Source organism: Neoarius graeffei, chromosome 21 (assembly GCF_027579695.1).
Source record: "Neoarius graeffei isolate fNeoGra1 chromosome 21, fNeoGra1.pri, whole genome shotgun sequence".
Taxonomy (NCBI): domain Eukaryota; kingdom Metazoa; phylum Chordata; class Actinopteri; order Siluriformes; family Ariidae; genus Neoarius; species Neoarius graeffei.
This window is the reverse complement of record NC_083589.1, coordinates 18,829,106-18,849,816: the sequence shown is the minus strand read 5'-3', so window position 1 is coordinate 18,849,816 and position 20,711 is coordinate 18,829,106. Positions and strand designations below refer to the sequence as shown.

The 20,711-nt window shown below is 42.7% G+C and overlaps 1 protein-coding gene across 1 annotated transcript in view; it reads right to left on the bottom strand.

The window, feature by feature from the left end:
• Positions 1–20,711, bottom strand: part of LOC132870034 (calcium-activated potassium channel subunit beta-4-like) — a 160,035-nt gene that overhangs the window by 13,315 nt on the left and 126,009 nt on the right. The window contains exon 2 of the mRNA XM_060903576.1: positions 7,564–7,691. Within this exon, the coding sequence (XP_060759559.1) occupies positions 7,564–7,691 (128 nt within the window). The remainder of the gene's footprint in view (positions 1–7,563; positions 7,692–20,711) is intronic.

The window sequence follows — 20,711 nt, the reverse complement described above, 5'->3', positions numbered from 1 at the left end:
AGTAATTCAGTGCCTGTTGTGGTCTTAGTGGCAGACTTGATATTAACACTGATGAGGCCTTGAACCCTAGTTTGGGGAACTGACAGTGGAAATTAAGTTTTTACCTCTGAGACACTGTCATCAGAACTCACTTGGCTGATGTAGTCATTGACGAATGAGCAGTGTTTTGGGCTGTGAAGCAACCTGTTTGTAGCCCCCATTCCTCTGGACCCTTCACCAGTGTTGGGTACCATTTAAAGGGTGCTCAGATGCCTACTAGGGGCCTAAGAAAATGATTCTCACTGTTTTGGTGCAGAATGCACTTTCCATGTGGACATGCTGGTTTCTAATTTCAATCCCAAAGAATAACACCAGTCCACGAGGCCAATTTTGCAGGGTAGATTTGTCTAGCAATGCAGACTATGCCAACCATAATTGCATTGGCAGAGAGAAGCCTCATGTTAAGTGTGATCACTTCGATGGGCTGCACATCGGCATCCAGTCCATTCGCACCACTGCCAGAAACAAATTAAGGGTCATTCCACATTTGTTTCTGAATGACACTGAAACTGGCATTGAAAATTACAGTTCATGGCTAACTGTCAGCATGGGAAAACCCCAGAGGCAGCCATAGACATAGCATCATCTGAGAAGCATGAGAGAAAAACACCTTTTGGGCCATAATGAGTGTTCTGTTGAAGGACACAACCGGTTGTACCTGGAGAAGAGTAAGGGTATGGAATGGCTACAGAGTGGGGATTTTGGGAGTTGTGTTCTAAATGATGAGTTCTAACTATGATGCCGAGAGCAGGAGACCATATAAGAAGTGCTCTTATCCCTTTGGCTCTAAAATATGTTTCTTTCATACATGTAGGAGTATGTCAAATTGTTGGATTTTTCATTGATTTTTAAATAGGAATCAAAAAAGGCCATGCTTGAGAGAAAGTAAAAGTGTGATTTGACTGAGAAAGCTATTGGTATTCTAACAGCCCTGATATTTTTGACTGTTGTGTAAAGAAATTTGTTATTTGTGGCATGAAGATGCCAACAGGGGTGTGGTCAAGTGTCGGCTGTGGAAGTTGGGAGAAGTCTGCGAGAACAAGTGGGTAATGAAGGATTGTTTACACCACTGCATTGGTAATGGCAGCCTACTTAATTTCCATGTCTTTTCACCATAGGCTGCCCATGATCCAAGAGACATAGATGTCCCATAAGGCTGAAATGAGCAAGAGAAAAAGATCATTTAGCTTTTTTTTTTTTAATGAGTGGCACCAGAGGTGGACAGTAACAAAGTACATTTACTTGAGTACTGTACTTAAGTACACTTTTTGAGTATCTGTACTTTACTTGAGTATTATTTTCGTTGGAAACTTATGACTTTAACTTCACTACATTTGAAAAACAAATATCGTACTTTTTACTCCACTATATTTCTGTCAAGCTCCTTGTTACTCATTACTATGAAGCAGCTTTAAAAGTGGATGTTTTTTTTCTTTTCTAAAACGTAATTGTTTTTCTCGCAGGTGACACTGAGCCAGCCTATCAGTAATCACTAGGGTCACGCCATGTCCATAGACTGGATAAAATCAAGTTAATTGATTTCTCAGCATTTGAACACGATCAGTTCATGGCAGAATGGAAGGAGGCGGTTCTTCTGGGGAATGCACGCATCCAGGGCCATACCTAGAACCCATGTTTCAGTTTTCTGAAAGGATTAAAGAGTTGTTTTGTTTTAAATGTTTACTTTGTTTGCTGAAAACTAACCACATCATGGCCTACAAACACTCGCCGTCCAACCTGCAGAAACATATTGAGGTATGCAAACATTTTATTCCAAGAGAAAGCTTGCAATGAAGTTGTCTGTGCTTTTAGATCTAGCGATAACATTGCAATAGCTGTGCAGTCTGGTTAGTCACATGACTTTCTATGGATTTGCCCGCCAAGTTGCCATAGCCTTGTCCATGGCTAATGTTTACATATAGCTAGTTAACCTGGGCACTGTTAGTTAGCATGTAAAAATGGAGTTACGCCAATATGAATAACGTTAACTTATCAGAAGTCCTTTCAGAAATGTTTTAGCATAATCTTGCCAAATAAACAGAATGTAGAAATCTTTCTTTTTTAGTAGCATTATCTACCGAATATGATTTCGAGTTTGAAAAGATTTTGCTAGCATGTCAGGTGGAGCTTCACTGACTAGCTAGCTTAATGTTAAACCACCATGATGGCACAGCATGCATTCATTTTGTTAATTCACATTTCTGTCTTTGGTCATGGCATTAGATTTTGTAAGCGTTGTGGCAATAATACAATGATGCATTGACAGAAAATGTACTTTTAATACTTAAGTATTTTTAAAAGCAAGTACTTCAGTACTTTAACTTAAGTAAAAATTTGAATGTACAACTTTCACTTGTATCGGAGTAACATTTGACCAGTGGGATCTGTACTTTGACTTAAGTAATGAAGTTGGGTACTTTGTCCACCTTTGAGTGGCACAGAAATGAAGCTGTTAAGCTTTTCATTTAAGTGAATCAATATAAAGGAAAATATCTCTCAACACCCGACACCTCTTTGCTTTTCACACCAGCTACATTATTTTAATTTGGACTTGAACTTCATAAAAGATTTGGATGGAGTTTAAACTTCACTTATGAAAAATGAATTGGTGTATGGTTGAAGGTGTATCTAATAGCTGATGTGGAATTAAACACTAATGAGTTTACCATAAGCTCATATACAACTAAAAGATGCTTCATAAAAACTTTCAGTTTGAACTGGTCTTTAGTAGCCACAAATGAGGGTTTTTTTGGTTTGTTTTTTTTAACAGAAAAAATAATGAAGTCTGTTGTATTTAGTTTGCATTTGGGTGAAGTGGAGTTACACAAAGTAAACACTGAACATCTATAAAACTGACTTGTAAGCGATGGTATGGGTTTCTTAACACTGTACTTGAAGTGTCTTGGACTGAAATATCAAATGTTTGGCCATAAAAATAGCAACTGAGCACAAACTTGTAGCAACACATCAACAAAGTAACATATCAACATTAACAAGCTAATTGTACTTGTATCAGGACAGTGAGATGGCACCCCGCATAGATTCTCAGCCACCTGAAGAACAATTACTCTTCTGTTTTTCCTTACATGTCAAACTAATACATGAGCATTGGTTATCACATGTGAACTTACAACCCCGATTCCAAAAAAGTTGGGACAATGTACAAATTGTAAATAAAAATGGAATGCAATAATTTACAAATCTCAAAAACTGATATTGTACTCACAATAGAACATAGACAACATATCAAATGTCCAAAGTGAGACATTTTGAAATTTCATGCCAAATATTGGCTCATTTGAAATTTCATGACAGCAACAAATCTCAAAAAAGTTGGGACAGGGGCAATAAGAGGCTGGAAAAGTTAAAGGTACAAAAAAGGAACAGCTGGAGGACCAAATTGCAACTCATTAGGTCAATTGGCAATAGGTCATTAACATGACTGGGTATAAAAAGAGCATCTTGGAGTGGCAGCGGCTCTCAGAAGTAAAGATGGGAAGAGGATCACCAATCCCCCTAATTCTGCACCGACAAATAGTGAAGCAATATCAGAAAGGAGTTCGACAGTGTAAAATTGCAAAGAGTTTGAACATATCATCATCTACAGTGCATAATATCATCAAAAGATTCAGAGAATCTGGAAGAATCTCTGTGCGTAAGGGTCAAGGCCAGAAAACCATACTGGGTGCCCGTGATCTTTGGGCCCTTAGATGGCACTGCATCACATACAGGCATGCTTCTGTATTGGAAATCACAAAATGGGCTCAGGAATATTTCCAGAGAACATTATCTGTGAACACAATTCACCATGCCATCTGCCGTTGCCAGCTAAAACTCTATAGTTCAAAGAAAAAGCCGTATCTAAATATGATCCAGAAGCGCAGACGTCTTCTCTGGGCCAAGGCTCATTTAAAATGGACTGTGGCAAACTGTTCTGTGGTCAGACGAATCAAAATTTGAAGTTCTTTATGGAAATCAGGGACGCCGTGTCATTCGGACTAAAGAGGAGAAGGACGACCCAAGTTGTTATCAGCGCTCAGTTCAGAAGCCTGCATCTCTGATGGTATAGGGTTGCATTAGTGCGTATGGCATGGGCAGCTTACACATCTGGAAAGACACCATCAATGCTGAAAGGTATATCCAGGTTCTAGAGCAACATATGCTCCCATCCAGACGACATCTCTTTCAGGGAAGACCTTGCATTTTCCAACATGACAATGCCAAACCACATACTGCATCAATTACAGCATCATGGCTGCGTAGAAGAAGGGTCCGGGTACTGAACTGGCCAGCCTGCAGTCCAGATCTTTCACCCATAGAAAACATTTGGCGCATCATAAAACGGAAGATACGACAAAAAAGACCTAAGACAGTTGAGCAACTAGAATCCTACATTAGACAAGAATGGGTTAATATTCCTATCCCTAAACTTGAGCAACTTGTCTCCTCAGTCCCCAGACATTTACAGACTGTTGTAAAGAGAAAAGGGGATGTCTCACAGTGGTAAGCATGGCCTTGTCCCAACTTTTTTGAGATGTGTTGTTGTCATGAAATTTAAAATCACCTGATTTTTCTCTTTAAATGATATATTTTCTCAGTTTAAACATTTGATATGTCATCTATGTTCTATTCTGAATAAAATATGGAATTTTGAAACTTCCACATCATTGCATTCCGTTTTTATTTACAATTTGTACTTTGTCCCAACTTTTTTGGAATCGGGGTTGTACAGCTACAATTTACAACCCTATTTACTGATATCTTTCCAATGGATCTAAATGCAGATGTTACCCATCTGTAATGAAGAATTGGAGACTGGTTAGTATGCTATGTCACCACAATTTACATTCATACTCAATGATGCAGTGCCTGTTTATGACATAATGAATATTCCATTTATGGCAGTAATGAATGATCAATTCAGAATGATCAGGCCAGTTATAATACACTCACAGGCCACTTTAATAGGAACTTGTTCTTGATTCTAAGATTCCTGTTCTTGGTTGCAGAAGTGGAACTCAATGTGGTCTTCTGCTGTTGAGCAATTCCAGCGTTATGGATGTGACACTTGAACTCAAAATGGCAACAAATGACCCAGTGCATGTTTTATTGTCTCCCAGTATTTAAACAGGTGTTGCATATTTTAAGGCTGTACCATACTGGAGAAGTGATAGAACAAGAACAATTCCCATAGTACATCTAGGGCATGCCAGGAAATGCCAATAAAAGATGCGTTATGGATGTGACAGAAAAAGTATCACTTTTCTTGGGTGACTGTACATTTTTATCAAACTCTGTGAAATTGTAAACCTAATGTCGAAATGGAGATATCCATTTGATAGAGGGGTCCAAGGTGAATATTAAAAAAATCTCTGTTTAAAATATTTTGTATTTCATGCAGAGTTTCGGAAGGAAAAGTCAGCGTTATGGATGTGACGAAATTCCGTTATGGATGTGACGCATCTGAAATAGACATGGCATAAGTTTAGAAAATCAGCAATTTAACCACCATAACCCTTTGAAAAACTCTCTAAATATCAGCTAAAACTATCAAAGTTCTTAAATAATATTTAGGATGGCTATTGTTTTGCTGTTTTGTGGATTTTAGCATACATTTCTGTGGCTTGTGGCAATAATATAGAATTGTACATGATCAAATTTGATTTTAGCTTGGGTTTTACATTATAAGAAAGAAAGACTGACAGTGACATATTAGGTGATCAAAATATTTATTTATGTATGTATTTATTTATTTGTTTATTTATTTAGTTTGTTTAGTTTTAAATTTGGGATCTCCTGTGAGGTTGACATTTACATGGAATTGCCCTGTTGCATGTTGAGATGCTTTTCTGCTCACCACAGTTGTAAAGAGTGATTATATGAGTTACTATATCCTTCCTGGCAGCTTGAACCAGTCTGGCCATTTTCCTCTGACCTCTCTTATCAACAAGGCGTTTCCACCCACAGAACTGTCACTCACTCAGTGGTTTTTTTTTTTTTTTGGTTTTTTTTGCACCATTCTGTGCAAACTTTAGAGACTGTTGTGTGTGAAAACCCCAGGAGATCAGCAGTTTCTGAAATACTCAAACCAGAACATCAAGTAGCTCATCTGGCCTGCCATCTAAAGAACTATGACTACCAAAACATCAAACAGAACTGAAATGTGACAATGTGAGAGAGGACCAGCCCCCACAACAAATTGCTTACAACAGGAAAATCAGCAAAGGACTACATTTTGTTCCCCAAGGAATGCTCTATCCAAAACATCGATCAGAACTGAATTCGCATGATAAATGAGAGGGGATACAATTTTAGTCAGAAGAAAATTTGTTAAGTTGACGTAATTACTAATTTTTTAGCAAACAATTGACAATACAATGACCACATTTTGTGCAGAAGGTCTAGTTCTTTCAAATAAAACAATCAGAACCGAAATCCATTGAGAACTGAGGGAGGAGGCATGATTTAACTGAAAACAAAGTTGTAAACAAAGTTGTAAACAAATTAACAAACAAAGAAAAAAGAAAATTAACAAACAAACAAACAAACAAACAAACAAGTTTTGTTTGCTGAGGGAAGATCTACCCAAAACATCGATCAGAACTGAAATCGGGTGAGAACTGTGAGAGGCAATACAATTGCAATGGGAAGTCCCAAAATTCATGAAGTTGACCTAATTACCAGTTTGTTAGCAAAAATTTGACAATACAATGGCCAAGTGTTGTGCAGAATGACTCGTTCTTTCAAACAAAACAATCAGAACTGAAATCTATTGAGAACAGAGAGAGAAGATATGATTTAACTGAAACTAAAAGTAGTAAACAAATTGTTTACAATAGGAAAATTAACAAACAACCAAGTTTTGTTCCTCAAGGGAAGCTCTACCCAAAACATCGATCAGAACTGAAATTGGATGAGAAATGAGAGAGGAGATAAAATTCTAGTGAGAGGCCTGGGAAATTGGTTAATTTGGCCTAATTACTAACTCGTTAGCAAAAAATTTGACAAAACAATGACCAATTTTTGTGTGGAGTGATAAGTTCTTTCAAACAAAATAATCGGAAGAGAAATCCATGGAAAACTGACGGAGGAGATACGATTTAACTGAATTGTGGACAACGGATGGATGACAGACAACGGACGCTGAGCCATGGCAATAGCTTATTGGCCGTATGGCCAGATGAGCTAACCAGTCCATCTGGCACTAACACCCATGCCACAGTGAAAGTCACAGAGATCACAATTTTCCCCATTCTAATGTTTGAAGTGAACATTAACTGAAGCTCTTGATTTGTATCTGCATAATTTTATGCATTGTGCTACTGTCAAGGGATTGGCTGATTAGATGACTGCATAAAACAGCAGGTGGATGAGAACATGAGAACAATTACCTACTTATTTTATCACACAATCTTCTGTACTGCTTTTTTTTTAAATACAATTTATTCCACAGATCTGTCTTACTGTAACTTTGCACTTTCTGTAGAGTCAGAGAATGAGAAGTGTGTGAAGGGAATGTGATACCGCCTCTGAGGATTGAAGAAGCAGGTGAAGGACTGGTTAGTACCCTCTTCACTCCAGTAGTGCTGTAACCTTAGGATGTCTTCTCGCATCTTCTGGTTGTCTCGCTCACATTTTGGAACATAAGAACACTAGAGAGAGAAACCATGATGATAGCAAATGTAAGTTTTTTTATCCTTTGAGGTTTGACAAATACATGTTGGCCTGTTGGAGGAAAATAGCATGAACAGCACTATTTGGCTGGAACTCTAATACTTGTTTGCTTTTAAAGGTAGATGCAGGCACAGACGCATTACAGTTTTTCTTGTGAGTGGAAAACAATGCCGAACACTCACGATCCATAAATGAATGATGAATAAAGGATTTTTTTTTAACTCACAGTGAAGAAATAACAAAAGCAAGCCTCACTGTCAAAACCACAACCCCATACACATCTCGCAATGAGGCCAAAGAGTCACTAAAGGCCAAAGATTCACGATTCCAGGGTGATTATGATGTCATATATATATATATATATATATATATATATATATATATATATATATATATATATATATAAAACAATCCAATTGATTTAAGCAACTTACTTCAAGAGTATACATGTCTAGAAGTCAGAACCCAATTTGTCATATTCTGTGATGACAGTTTGTAGAGTGTATGCATTTAAAAAGATGCATATCGTCTCTGTCAGTTCAAAACCTGCTATGTGACAATTTAGGTCAAATTGGGTTCTCTATGCTGATTGGTCAGTTTTGACCTCGCACTTCCATTTATGCTAATTAGAAAAGCTTATAATAGAACAAGTAAACTTTTACTGGCTTCTCAGCTTGTTATTTCAGAGTTGTATTCAGTTTTTTACGTCTCCTGTAAAAAAGGAAAAATGTCACATAGCAGGTTTTGACCTGACAGCGACGATATACACATGCCATTAAAATGATTTTTTTCCCTTAGTAGCCTTAAGCCAAAATAAATGTGTGGAAAAAAAAAATTCCAATATCCATACTGGAATTTTTTTGTCGATGACACTGCCTGCTTTTCTATAATTTTTATTTATTTATTCAAGATCAGGTCCCTTGGGTTAAAAAAAAAAACAAAAACAAAGCAAAAAAATGATACAGATATCTGAATTAATTTGCTTCACCAGGGCAACCAGGTTACCATGGAAATGTGAAAATAGGGGCAGTGTGTGAGCAAATGCCTAAAGTAACGGGTCAGGGTGCAGACTGGGTTCCCCAAGACCTGCTTAGCTCTCTAAACATCATAAGAGACATCCATGCATGTCAAACAAGACTGTAAGCCTTGACATATCTATTCAGGTATCAATTATTTTACACATACCCACTATTGTCATAATAATTCATAATAATAGTGCTATGTCCACTATGCTATCCAGGATAGTGTACAGAAGAGTGTTCACACATCTCTATGTTGTATAAATGTGAGTATGTGCTCATCGATCGACCATTTGGCTTTATCCAAAATGTCCACACTACACAGCAGCACAGATGTTTACATGCTCAACACATCATATACACACACACACACACACACACACACACTGTCTATATATATATATATATATATATATATATATATATATATATATATATATATATATATATGATATCATTCAATATGATATCATTCAAGCCAAGACCATATCACAGAAACTGGGTGTTATAACATCACCAGTTTGGAATATTATGCGGAAAAAAAGAAAGAACAAAGAAAAACAATCTTGATTAACTACAAAACAGTTTTTTGTTTGTTTTTGCCAGAAAGCTTGCTACCTTCAGACTAGGAGTGTGTATCAAGATCCTGCTTTTTTCTCAGTCTTTTAGCAGAAACAAGTCAAGTTTATTTTTATAGTGCTTTTAACAATAAACATTGTCACAAAGCAGCTTCACAGAATTTTAATCACTTTAAATATGAGCTAATTTTATCCCTATGGTAATCTATCCCTAATCTATCCCCAATGAGCAAGCCTGTGGCGACAGTTGCAAGGAAAAACTCCCTCAGACGACATGAGGAAGAAACCTTGAGTGGAACCAGACTCAAAAAGGAACCCATCCTCATTTGGGTGATAACAGACAATGTAATGTAATTACAGTTTTAACATGAAGTCTGTTTCATTAATGTTATAACTCTTCATTGTTGGAAACTTGAGTGCAAAACTGTTCATGACAACTGCAGTCCTAAAGATAACAAGTCAACTGTAGTCCATAGTCATAAAAGCATTTCTGTAAGTGTCCAGAGCATCTTCCAAGTGTGACTTTCAACTGTCCATATGGGGCCATCCTCCACAGGAGCGATGTGATGAGACTCCAGCCAGACATAGGGCATCAGGATGGATCAGGTCATCAGGATGGATCAGGCCAAGGAGCAGAAGAAGTCAGCATCTCGATCTCAGGATTGACATGTAACTCAGAGGGACAGACAGAGTGGGCAGGGGAGGGGAGTGGGGAGGGGAGAAAAAGAGAAAGAGGGAGAAAACACAGGTTGTTAGGTCTGCCCAATGTCACCTGATGAGTAGGAACAATATACATTTTACGCTGAGTGCAAGCAAGGACTCCGGCAAAACTATGACAGCATAACTAAAAGGGGAGAGCCAGAAGGTAACACAGACATGAGGGCACCCCGGGACATAAAGCAGCCAGCCACTATACCGTCAACAAACTTGAGTGAGCAAGTGAGTGGGGGACTGACAACATCCATACATCTCAGTTTACCAAAACACTCTATGTCTGAGGACCCTTCAGATCAGAGGTGGGCAAACTACGGCCCGCGGGCCACATCCGGCCCGTTGGCGTTTTTAATCCGGCCCGCGGAAGACAATCATATAAACACGATTGAGCAGATCTATAAACTATAAGCATCAGTGTTATCACGTAGACAGGTGTTCTAGAGATCCGTCTTTCCAGTCAGTCGTATTCACGCGAGATTACTTTTGCAGAGTGGTGCAGCGCGTGCCATGGAAGTCATTCTGGCGCCCGTGCCACTGATGATCTCGAGAACACAGGATAAAACTTTACAGTGAGTGGTCCTAAAAAAAGAAAAGTGGACAGTGAGTGCAGGGTGTTCAATAAAGAATGGACAACTAAATTTTTTTTTGCTGAAGTCCGATCAAAGGCTGTATGCCTTATTTGCAAAGAAACCGTTGCAGTTTTAAAGGAATATAACATCAAATGGCACTTTTCCTCCAAGCATGATAATTATGCTAACAACCAGTCAGCGCAAGCACGGACGAATACAGCTCAGCGGTTGCTGAGTGAATGTGAGTATTAACACTTTCTCTTTTTAAAACTATGTTGGAGCTGTAATAAGATGGTAGTCACATGTTTACAGACATAATAATATAAAAAGTATAACTCTTAGTAATTTTGGTTGTCGTGGGTGGCTGCTGTAGTGCTGGTGTTTATGTGCATATATTTTTTTATGTGCCAATCTATTGAACTGCAAGAATTTTTCTGCTCTGCCTTTGTTGACTGAGAACTAAAATAAATGTCAATCTGATCTGCATTTGGGTCTCTGTCAGTGAAGGCCTTACAATAACACTAAAGCTTTTCCGGTTTATGTTCGATATGTATGAATTTGGTGTTGGCCCGGCCCGCCTGGCAAATTTCAAAAGTCAATGTGGCCCCTGAGCCAAAAAGTTTGCCCACCCCTGCTTCAGATCTACTCCTTTATCTTATAAACACTATTAACAAAAGGCTTGACTAAACAGATATGTTTTCAGCCGAGATTTAAACACTGAGACTGTGTCTGATTCCTGAACACTACTTCGAAGGCTGTTCCATAACTGTGGGGCTTTGTAAGAAAAGGCTCTGCCCCCTGATGTAGCCTTCACTATATGAGGTACCAGCAGACAGCCTGCACCTTTTGATCTAAGTAGATGTGGCGGGTCATAAAGGACCAGAAGTTCACTCAGGTACTGTGGCGCAAACCCATCCAGTGCTTTAAAGGTCAATAGTCGTATTTTATAAACAATCCGAAATTTGATTGGGAGCCAATGCAGTGTGGATAAGACAGGCGTGATGTGGTCATATTTTCTAGTTTCTGCTGCATTTTGAACTAACTGGAGCTTGTTTATGCACTTATTGAAACATCCAGACAGTAAGGCATTACAATAATCCAGCCTGGAGGTAACGAAAGCATGAACTAGTTTTTCCACGTCATGTAGTGAGATTAAATTTCTTATCTTAGCAATATTTCTGAGATGAAAGAAAGCTATCTGGGTAATGTTATCAATGTGAGTTTCAAATGAAAGACTGGGGTCAATGATCACTCGGAGGTCTTTTACTGCTGCACGTGAAGAAACAGAAAGGCCATCCAGAGTTACTGTATAATCAGAAAACTTACTTCTAACTGCATGCGGTCCTAGTGCAAGTACTTCAGTCTTGTCAGAGTGAAGCAGAAGGAAGTTAATAAGCATACAGTGTCTAACGTCCTTTACACATTCATCAATTCTATTAAGCTGACGTCTCTCATCTGGTTTTGCAGAAAATACAACTATGTGTCATCAGCATAACAGAGGAAACTAATACCATGCATATGAATAATATCACCCAGAGGTAACATATATAAAGAAAAAAGCAGTGGGCCTAAGACAGAACCTTGTGGAACACCAAACTTTACCTCAGTATGTCTAGAAAAATTACCATTTACGTCAACATACTGATAACGATCAATTAAATGAGAGCTGAGCCAGGAGAGGGCTGTTCCCTTAACTCCCACAACATTTTCTAGTCTATCCAAAAGAATGGAATGATCAATGGTATCAAATGCTGCACTAAGGTCAAGCAACACAAGCAGCGAGACACAGCCCTGATCAGACGCCAACAGCAGGTCATTTACTACATTACCCAGTGCTGTCTCAGTGTTATGATGAGGTCTAAATCCTGACTGATACATTTCATGGATATTATTCCTATGTAAATATACAACCCCGATTCCAAAAAGGTTAGGACAAAGTACAAATTGTAAATAAAAACAGAATGCAATGATGTGGAAGTTTCAAAAGTCCATATTTTATTCAGAATAGAACATAGATGACATAACAAATGTTTAAACTGAGAAAATGTATAATTTAAAGAGAAAAATTAGGTGATTTTAAATTTCATGACAACAACATATCTCAAAAAAGTTGGGACAAGGCCATGTTTACCACTGTGAGACATCCCCTTTTCTCTTTACAACAGTCTGTAAACATCTGGGGACTGAGGAGACAAGTTACTCAAGTTTAGGGATAGGAATGTTAACCCATTCTTGTCTAATGTAGGATTCTAGTTGCTCAACTGTCTTAGGTCTTTTTTGTCGTATCTTCCGTTTTATGATGCGCCAAATGTTTTCTATGGGTGAAAGATCTGGACTGCTGGCTGGCCAGTTCAGTACCCGGACCCTTCTTCTACGCAGCCATGATGCTGTAATTGATGCAGTATGTGGTTTGGCATTGTCATGTTGGAAAATGCAAGGTCTTCCCTGAAAGAGACGTTGTCTGGATGGGAGCATATGTTGCTCTAGAACCTGGATATACCTTTCAGCATTGATGGTGTCTTTCCAGATGTGTAAGCTGCCCATGCCACACGCACTAATGCAACCCCATACCATCAGAGATGCAGGCTTCTGAACTGAGTGCTGATAACAACTTGGGTCGTCCTTCTCCTCTTTAGTCCGAATGACAGGGCGTCCCTGATTTCCAAAAAGAACTTCAAATTTTGATTCGTCTGACCACAGAACAGTTTTCCACTTTGCCACAGTCCATTTTAAATGAGCCTTGGCCCAGAGAAGACGTCTGCGCTTCTGGATCATGCTTAGATACGGCTTCTTCTTTGAACTATAGAGTTTTAACTGGCAACGGTGGATGGCATGGTGAATTGTGTTCACAGATAGTGTTCTCTGGAAATATTCCTGAGCCCATTTTGTGATTTCCAATACAGAAGCATACCTGTATGTGGTGCAGTGCCGTCTAAGGGCCTGAAGATCACGGGCACCCAGTATGGTTTTCTGGCCTTGACCCATACGCACAGAGATTCTTCCAGATTCGCAAGTCAAGTCAAGTCAAGTTTATTTGTATAGCGCTTTTAACAATAAAAATTGTCGCAAAGCAGCTTTACAGAATTTGAACGACTTAAAACATGAGCTAATTTTGTCCCTAATCTATCCCCAATGAGCAAGCCTGTGGCGACGGTGGCAAGGAAAAACTCCCTCAGACGACATGAGGAAGAAACCTCAAGAGGAACCAGACTCAAAAGGGAACCCATCCTCATTTGGGCAACAACAGACAGCATGACTATAACATTAACAGTTTTAACATGAAAACAGTTTCGTTGATGTTGTAACTCTTCATTGATGGAAACTTGAGTGCAAAACTGTTCATGACAACTGCAGTCCTAAAGTTAACAAGTCAATTGTGGTCCTCAGCCATAAAAGCATTACTGTAAGAGTCCAGAGCATCCTCCAGGTGTAACCCTCAACTGTCCTCATGGGGCCGTCCTCCACAGGAGTGATGCGATAAAACTCCGACTAGACACAGGGCACCAGGATGGCTCAAGCAGGTCCAAGGGGCAGAAGAGGCCAGCATCTCAATCCCAGGACCAACATGTAACTCAGAGGGACAGATTGGGGGGGGGGGGGGGAGAAAACACAGGTTGTTAGGTATGCCCTAAAAATGACACAAGTATTAAATCTGTGTGGTAGGCTTGCAGAGACAAGAGTCTTGACATCAGGCATAATACACACAAAAGATTCTCTGAATCTTTTGATGATATTATGCACTGTAGATGATGATATTTTCAAACTCTTTGCAATTTTACACTGTCGAACTCCTTTCTGATATTGCTCCATTATTTGTCGGTGCAGAATTAGGGGGATTGGTGATCCTCTTCCCATCTTTACTTCTGGGAGCCGCTGTCACTCCAAGATGCTCTTTTTATACCCAGTCATGTTAATGACTTATTGCCAATTGACCTAATGAGTTGCAATTTGGTCCTCCAGCTGTTCCTTTTTTGTACCTTTAACTTTTCCAGCCTCTTATTGCGCCTGTCCCAACTTTTTTGAGATGTGTTGCTGTCATGAAATTTCAAATGAGCCAATATTTGGCATGAAATTTCAAAATGTCTCACTTTGGACATTTGATATGTTGTCTATGTTCTATTGTGAATACAATATCAGTTTTTGAGATTTGTAAATGTGGCAGCGGGGGCGTGGCCAAGCATCGGTCTGTGACCGGAGGGCGGAGTCAGGGAAGGCAAGTGGCAGAATCACTGGACCTGAGGTTGATTAATGTGTTTGTGTGTCTTCCCCAGTGACCGTGCCCTATTTAAGGAAGAGAGCGAGAGCAGAGAGGGCTCTCTCTCCCCAGCCAGACAACGGGAGTGTGTATGTGTATATGTGTACAGGGAGTGCAGAATTATTAGGCAAGTTGTATTTTTGAGGATTAGTTTTATTATTGAAAAACAACTATGTTCTTGATGAACCCAAAAGACTCATAAATATCAAAGCTGAGTATTTTTGGAAGTTGGAGTAGGGCTTTCTTAGTTTTAACTATCTTAGGAGGATATCTGTGTGTGCAGGTGACTATAACTGTGCATAATTATTAGGCAACTTAACAAAAAACAAACATATACCCATTTCACTCATTTATTTTCACCAGGGAAACCAATATAACAACTCAACATTCACTAATATACATTGCTGGCATTCAAAAACAAAAACAAAAAAAAACAAATCAGTGACTAATATAGCCGCCTTTCTTTACAAGGACACTCAAAAGCCTGCCATCCATGGATTCGGTCAGTGTTTTGATCTGTTTGCGATCAACATTGCGTGCAGCAGCAACCACAGCCTCCCAGACACTGTTCAGAGATGTGTACTGTTTCCCCTCCTTGTAGATCTCACATTTGATGAGGGACCACAGGTTTTCTATGGGGTTCAGATCAGGTGAACAAGGAGGCCACGTCATTAATCTTTCTTCCTTTAGACCCTTTCTGGCCAGCCATGCTGTGGAGTACTTGGATGCGTGTGATGGAGCATTGTCCTGCATGAAAATCATGTTTTTCTTGAAGGATGCTGACTTCTTCCTGTACCACTGCTTGAAGAAGGTGTCTTCCAAAAACTGACAATAGGACTGGGAGTTGAGCTTGACGCCATCCTCAACCCGAAAAGGTCCCACAAGCTCATCTTTGATGATACCAGCCCATACCAGTACCCCACCTCCACCTTGCTAGCATCTGAGTCGGACTGGAGCTCTCTGCCCTTTGCTGATCCAGCCACGAGCCCATCCATCTGGCCCATCAAGACTCACTCTCATTTCATCTGTCCACAAGACCTTAGAAAAATCAGTCTTGTGATACTTCTTGGCCCAGTCTTGACGTTTCATCTTGTGTGTCTTGTTCAGTGGTGGTCGTTTTTCAGCCTTTGTTACCTTGGCCATGTCCCTGAGTATTGCACACCTTGTGCTTTTTGACACTCCAGTGATGTTGCAGCTCTGAAACATGGCAAAACTGGTGGCGAGTGGCATCTTGGCAGCTTCATGCTTGACTTTCCTCAGTTCACGGGCAGTTAGTTTGCGCCTTTTTTTTTCAACGCGCTTCTTGCGACCCTGTTGACTATTTTGAATGAAGCCCTTGATTGTTCGATGGTCACGCTACAAAAGCTGGGCAATTTTAAGAGTGCTCCATCCCTTTGCAATATATGTCACTATTTTTGACTTTTCTGAGTCCGTCAAATCCCTCTTCTGACCCATTTTGCCAAAGGAAAGGAAGTTGCCTAATAATTTTGCACACCTGATATAGGTTGTTGATGTCATTAGACCACACCCCTTTTCATTACAGAGATGCACATCACCTGGTATGCTTAATTGGTAGGAGGCTTTCAAGCCTATGCAGCTTGGAGTAGGCCAACATGCATAGAGAGGGTAATGTGGTCAACATACTCATTTGCCTAATAATTCTGCACTCCCTGTATAGTTAAGGCTGAAAAGCTAAAATAAACGGGTTTTGTGAACTCAGTTCTGGCCTGCCGTCCTTCTGTGCTCCACCCACCCATTCGAACTGCTACAGCGGTGCTGAAACCCGGGACTTGGAGCGCCGAAGCAGAACAGCCCTATGGAGTCCTCCCCTTTCGCCGAGCTGGTCCATGCCCTCGCCATGGCCCAGCAAAGTCAGCAGCAGGCACTAGTCGCCCTCCGGAAAGAACAGGAACAGTGGTTCGAGGCCCTGGTGCTGGCTCAGCAGGAAGAGTGACAGGCATTCCGGCACCTCCTCGCGTTGGCCCTGCTAACGGAAGAGGTGCAGCTGGCCGCGCTACAGCTCCCCGCCGACCGCTGGCTGGCCTACGCGGACCTTCGCTAGGCCGTCCTCCAGCATGTGGGGCACACCCCCGAGCAACAACGGCAGTGCTTCTGCGCTTTGCGCTTGGAGGAAGTTGGTTGGCCGTTCACGTTTGGCCAGCAACTCCAGGATGCCTGCGGGTGGTGGTTGAGGGTCGACAACCGCGACGCCAAGGGGATCATTGACCAGGTGGTGCTGGAGCAGTTCATCGCGCGTCTACCAGCCGGAGCTGCAGAGTGGGCCCAGTGCCACTGCCCGGCGTCGCTGGATCAGGCAATCGAGCTGGCGGAGGACCATTTGGCGGCTGTCCCGACGGCAGGACAGCAGACAATCTCTTCTCCCCTCTCCTCTCGCTCTCCCTCTCCTCCTGTGTCTCATCCTCGCCCCATTCCCCCACCGCAGAGGCGGGGGCCGGCCCCACCCCAGCCGGCCCGCCGCACCCATGGTGCCCTCCCGTTTCTCCCTTCTGTGTCTGTCTCTCCCCCCCCTCAGGTGAGTGAGCCCCAGAGCTCCAGTGCAGAGAGGAAGCCCGGGCCAGTTTGCTGGCACTGTGGGGAGCCGGGCCACCTCCAACAGCAGTGCTCGGTAATGGAGGTGGGCGTGGTGGTTCGGATCCCCGACACGCCTGGAACCGCCCTCAATTGGGTTGGAGCGTATCACATACCGGTGAGTATCCAAGGGGATACACATCAGGCGTTGGTGGATTCTGGATGTAATCAGACCTCAATCCACCAAAACCTGGTGCAAGACGAGGCATTGGGGGGAGCACAATTGGTGAAAGTGTTGTGTGTGCATGGGGATGTTCACAACTACCCTTTAGTGTCGGTCTACATTTTTTTCTGAGGGGAAAAATTTATAGTGAAGGCGGCGGTTAATCCTTGCCTTACCCACTCAATAATTTTGGGGACGGATTGGCCAGGATTTGGGGAATTAATGAGTCACCTAGTGAAGAGTGAGTCCTGCCATAGTTTAATAAGGGGTGGTCCCAGTGTTGCGTTGGCAGGAGCAGCTGTCACAGAGCCGTCTACGTCATATCCGCGTCAGAGTGAGGAGCCGCCGGCTCCTCCTCTCTCTATCGGGGAATCCCTCGCGGATTTTCCATTAGAGCAGTCGCGAGACGAGACTCTGCGGCATGCATTTGACCAAGTGAGAGTAACCGATGGTCAAATGCTCCAGCCAAACACCACCCTGTCCTTCCCCTACTTCGCAATTATGAAGGATAGATTATACCGAGTGACGCAGGACACTCAAACTAAAGAGCAAGTCACGCAGCTGTTGATTCCGAAGAGCTGCCGGGAATTGGTATTCCAGGCGGCTCACTTTAATCCCGTGGCTGGACACTTAGGGCAGGATAAAACATTAGCCCGAATAATGGCCCGGTTCTATTGGCCAGGGATTCGCGGTGATGTCCGTAGGTGGTGTACGGCGTGCCGCGAATGCCAGTTAGTAAATCCAGCGGCCATTCCAAAAGCGCCTTTGCGCCCTCTACCATTAATCGAGACCCCGTTCAAAAGAATTGGGATGGATCTCGTCGGGCCATTAGATCGGTCAACACGAGGGTACCACTTTATATTAGTTCTAGTGGACTATGCAAAGCAATACCTGGAAGCGGTGCCTCTTCGCAATATCTCAGCACGCAGTATAGCAGAAGCGCTCTTCCGCGTTATCTCCCGAGTTGGAATCCCGAAAGAGATTCTGACTGACCAAGGCACCTCGTTTATATCACGTACACTAAATGAACTGTAAAGGTTGTTGGGTATTAAGCCGATCCGCACCAGTGTGTATCACCCACAAACAGATGATTTAGTTGAACGGTTCAATCGCACCCTCAAAAATATAATTAAAAAATTCGTAAGTGAGGATGCACGTAATTGGGATAAGTGGCTCGAACCCTTGTTGTTTTCAGTGCAAGAGGTCCCCCAAGCCTCCACGGGGTTCTCCCCATTTGAATTGTTGTACGGGCGTAAGCCGCGCGGCATTCTAGATATGCTGCGGGAAAATTGGGAGGAGGGACCTTCACAAATTAAAAATGAAATCCAATACGTTATTGACCTGCACGCAAAACTCCACACACCCACCTAACCCAGGAGAATTTGCGGCAGGCCCAAGAACGACAAACCCGCCTGTACGACAAGGGTACGCGCCTCAGGGAGTTCGCACCGGGAGATAAAGTACTCGTACTGTTGCCCACATCGAGCTCCAAATTAGTCGCCAAGTGGCAAGGACCCTTTGAGGTCACATGGCGAGTCGGGGATGTTGACTATGAAGTGAGGCGAACGGACAGGGGTGGGGCGTTACAGGTTTACCACCTCAATCTGCTCAAACTCTGGAACAAGGAGGTCCCCGTGGCGTTGGTGTCGGTGGTTCTGGAGAAGGCGGAGCTGGGGCCGGAGGTTCAAAAGGGAACATTGGCATCACATACCTCTCCGGTCCCCTGTGGAGACCACCTCTCCCCGACCCAACTCGCGGAGGTTGCCCACTTGCAGACCGAGTTTTCGGACGTATTCTCACCCCTGCCCGGCCACACCAACCTCATAGAGCACCACATTGAGATGCCCCCGGGGGTGGTAGTGCGTAGCCGCTCTTACAGGCTACCTGAACACAAGAAAAAAGTGGTTCGGGAAGAACTCGAGGCCATGCTCGAAATGGGCATCGTCGAGGAGTCCCACAGTGAAAGGAGCAGCCCGGTGGTCTTGGTACCCAAGGCCGATGGGTCAGTCCGGTTCTGTGTAGATTATAGGAAAGTCAACGCGGTGTCTAAATTCGACGCGTACCCAATGCCTTATATTGATGAGTTGCTCGATCGACTAGGCACAGCTCGCTTTTACTCGACACTGGATTTAAAAAAGGGTTATTGGCAGATCCCCTTGACTCCATTATCCCGAGAAAAAATGGCCTTTTCCACACCGTTCGGCTTACACCAGTTTGTCACACTTCCTTTTGGGCTGTTTGGGGTGCCCGCTATGTTTCAGCGGCTGATGGATAGGGTCCTCCGCCCCCACACCACCAGTGCGGCCACGTATCTCGACGATATCATTATCTATAGTAATGACTGTCCAGGGCGGCACGGTGGTGTAGTGGTTAACGCTGTCACCTCACAGCAAGAAGGTCCGGGTTCGAGCCCTGTGGCCGGCGAGGGCCTTTCTGTGCGGAGTTTGCATGTTCTCCCCATGTCCGTGTGGGTTTCCTCCGGGTGCTCCGGTTTCCCCCACAGTCCAAAGACATGCAAGTTAGGTTAACTGGTGACTCTAAATTGACCGTAGGTGTGAATGGTTGTCTGTGTCTATGTGTCAGCCCTGTGATTACCTGGCGACTTGTCCAGGGTGTACCCCGCCTTTCGCCCGTAGTCAGCTGGGATAGGCTCCAGCTTGCCTGCGACCCTGTAGAACAGGATAAAGCGGCTAGAGATAATGAGATGAGATGACTGTCCGAGGCACCTCCAACATCTGAGGGCCGTCCTTAGGTCACTGAGGCGAGCGGGTCTCACAGCCAACCCGAAGAAGTGTGCGATTGGGTGGGTGGAAGTACGGTATCTGGTCATCCACTTGGGCAACGGGCAGGTGCGTCCCCAAATTAACAAGACGGCGGCAATTGCGGCCTGCCTGAGGCCCAAGACCAAAAAGGGGGTGAGACAGTTCCTGGGGCTGGCGGGCTATTATCGTAAGTTTATACCTAACTATTCGGACATCACCAGCCCGCTGACTGATCTGACTAAAAAGGGGGCTCCAGATCCGGTCCAGTGGACAGAGCAATGCCAGAGGGCTTTTTCTGAGGTAAAGGCTGCACTGTGTGGGGGGCCACTTTTACACTCCCCTGACTTTT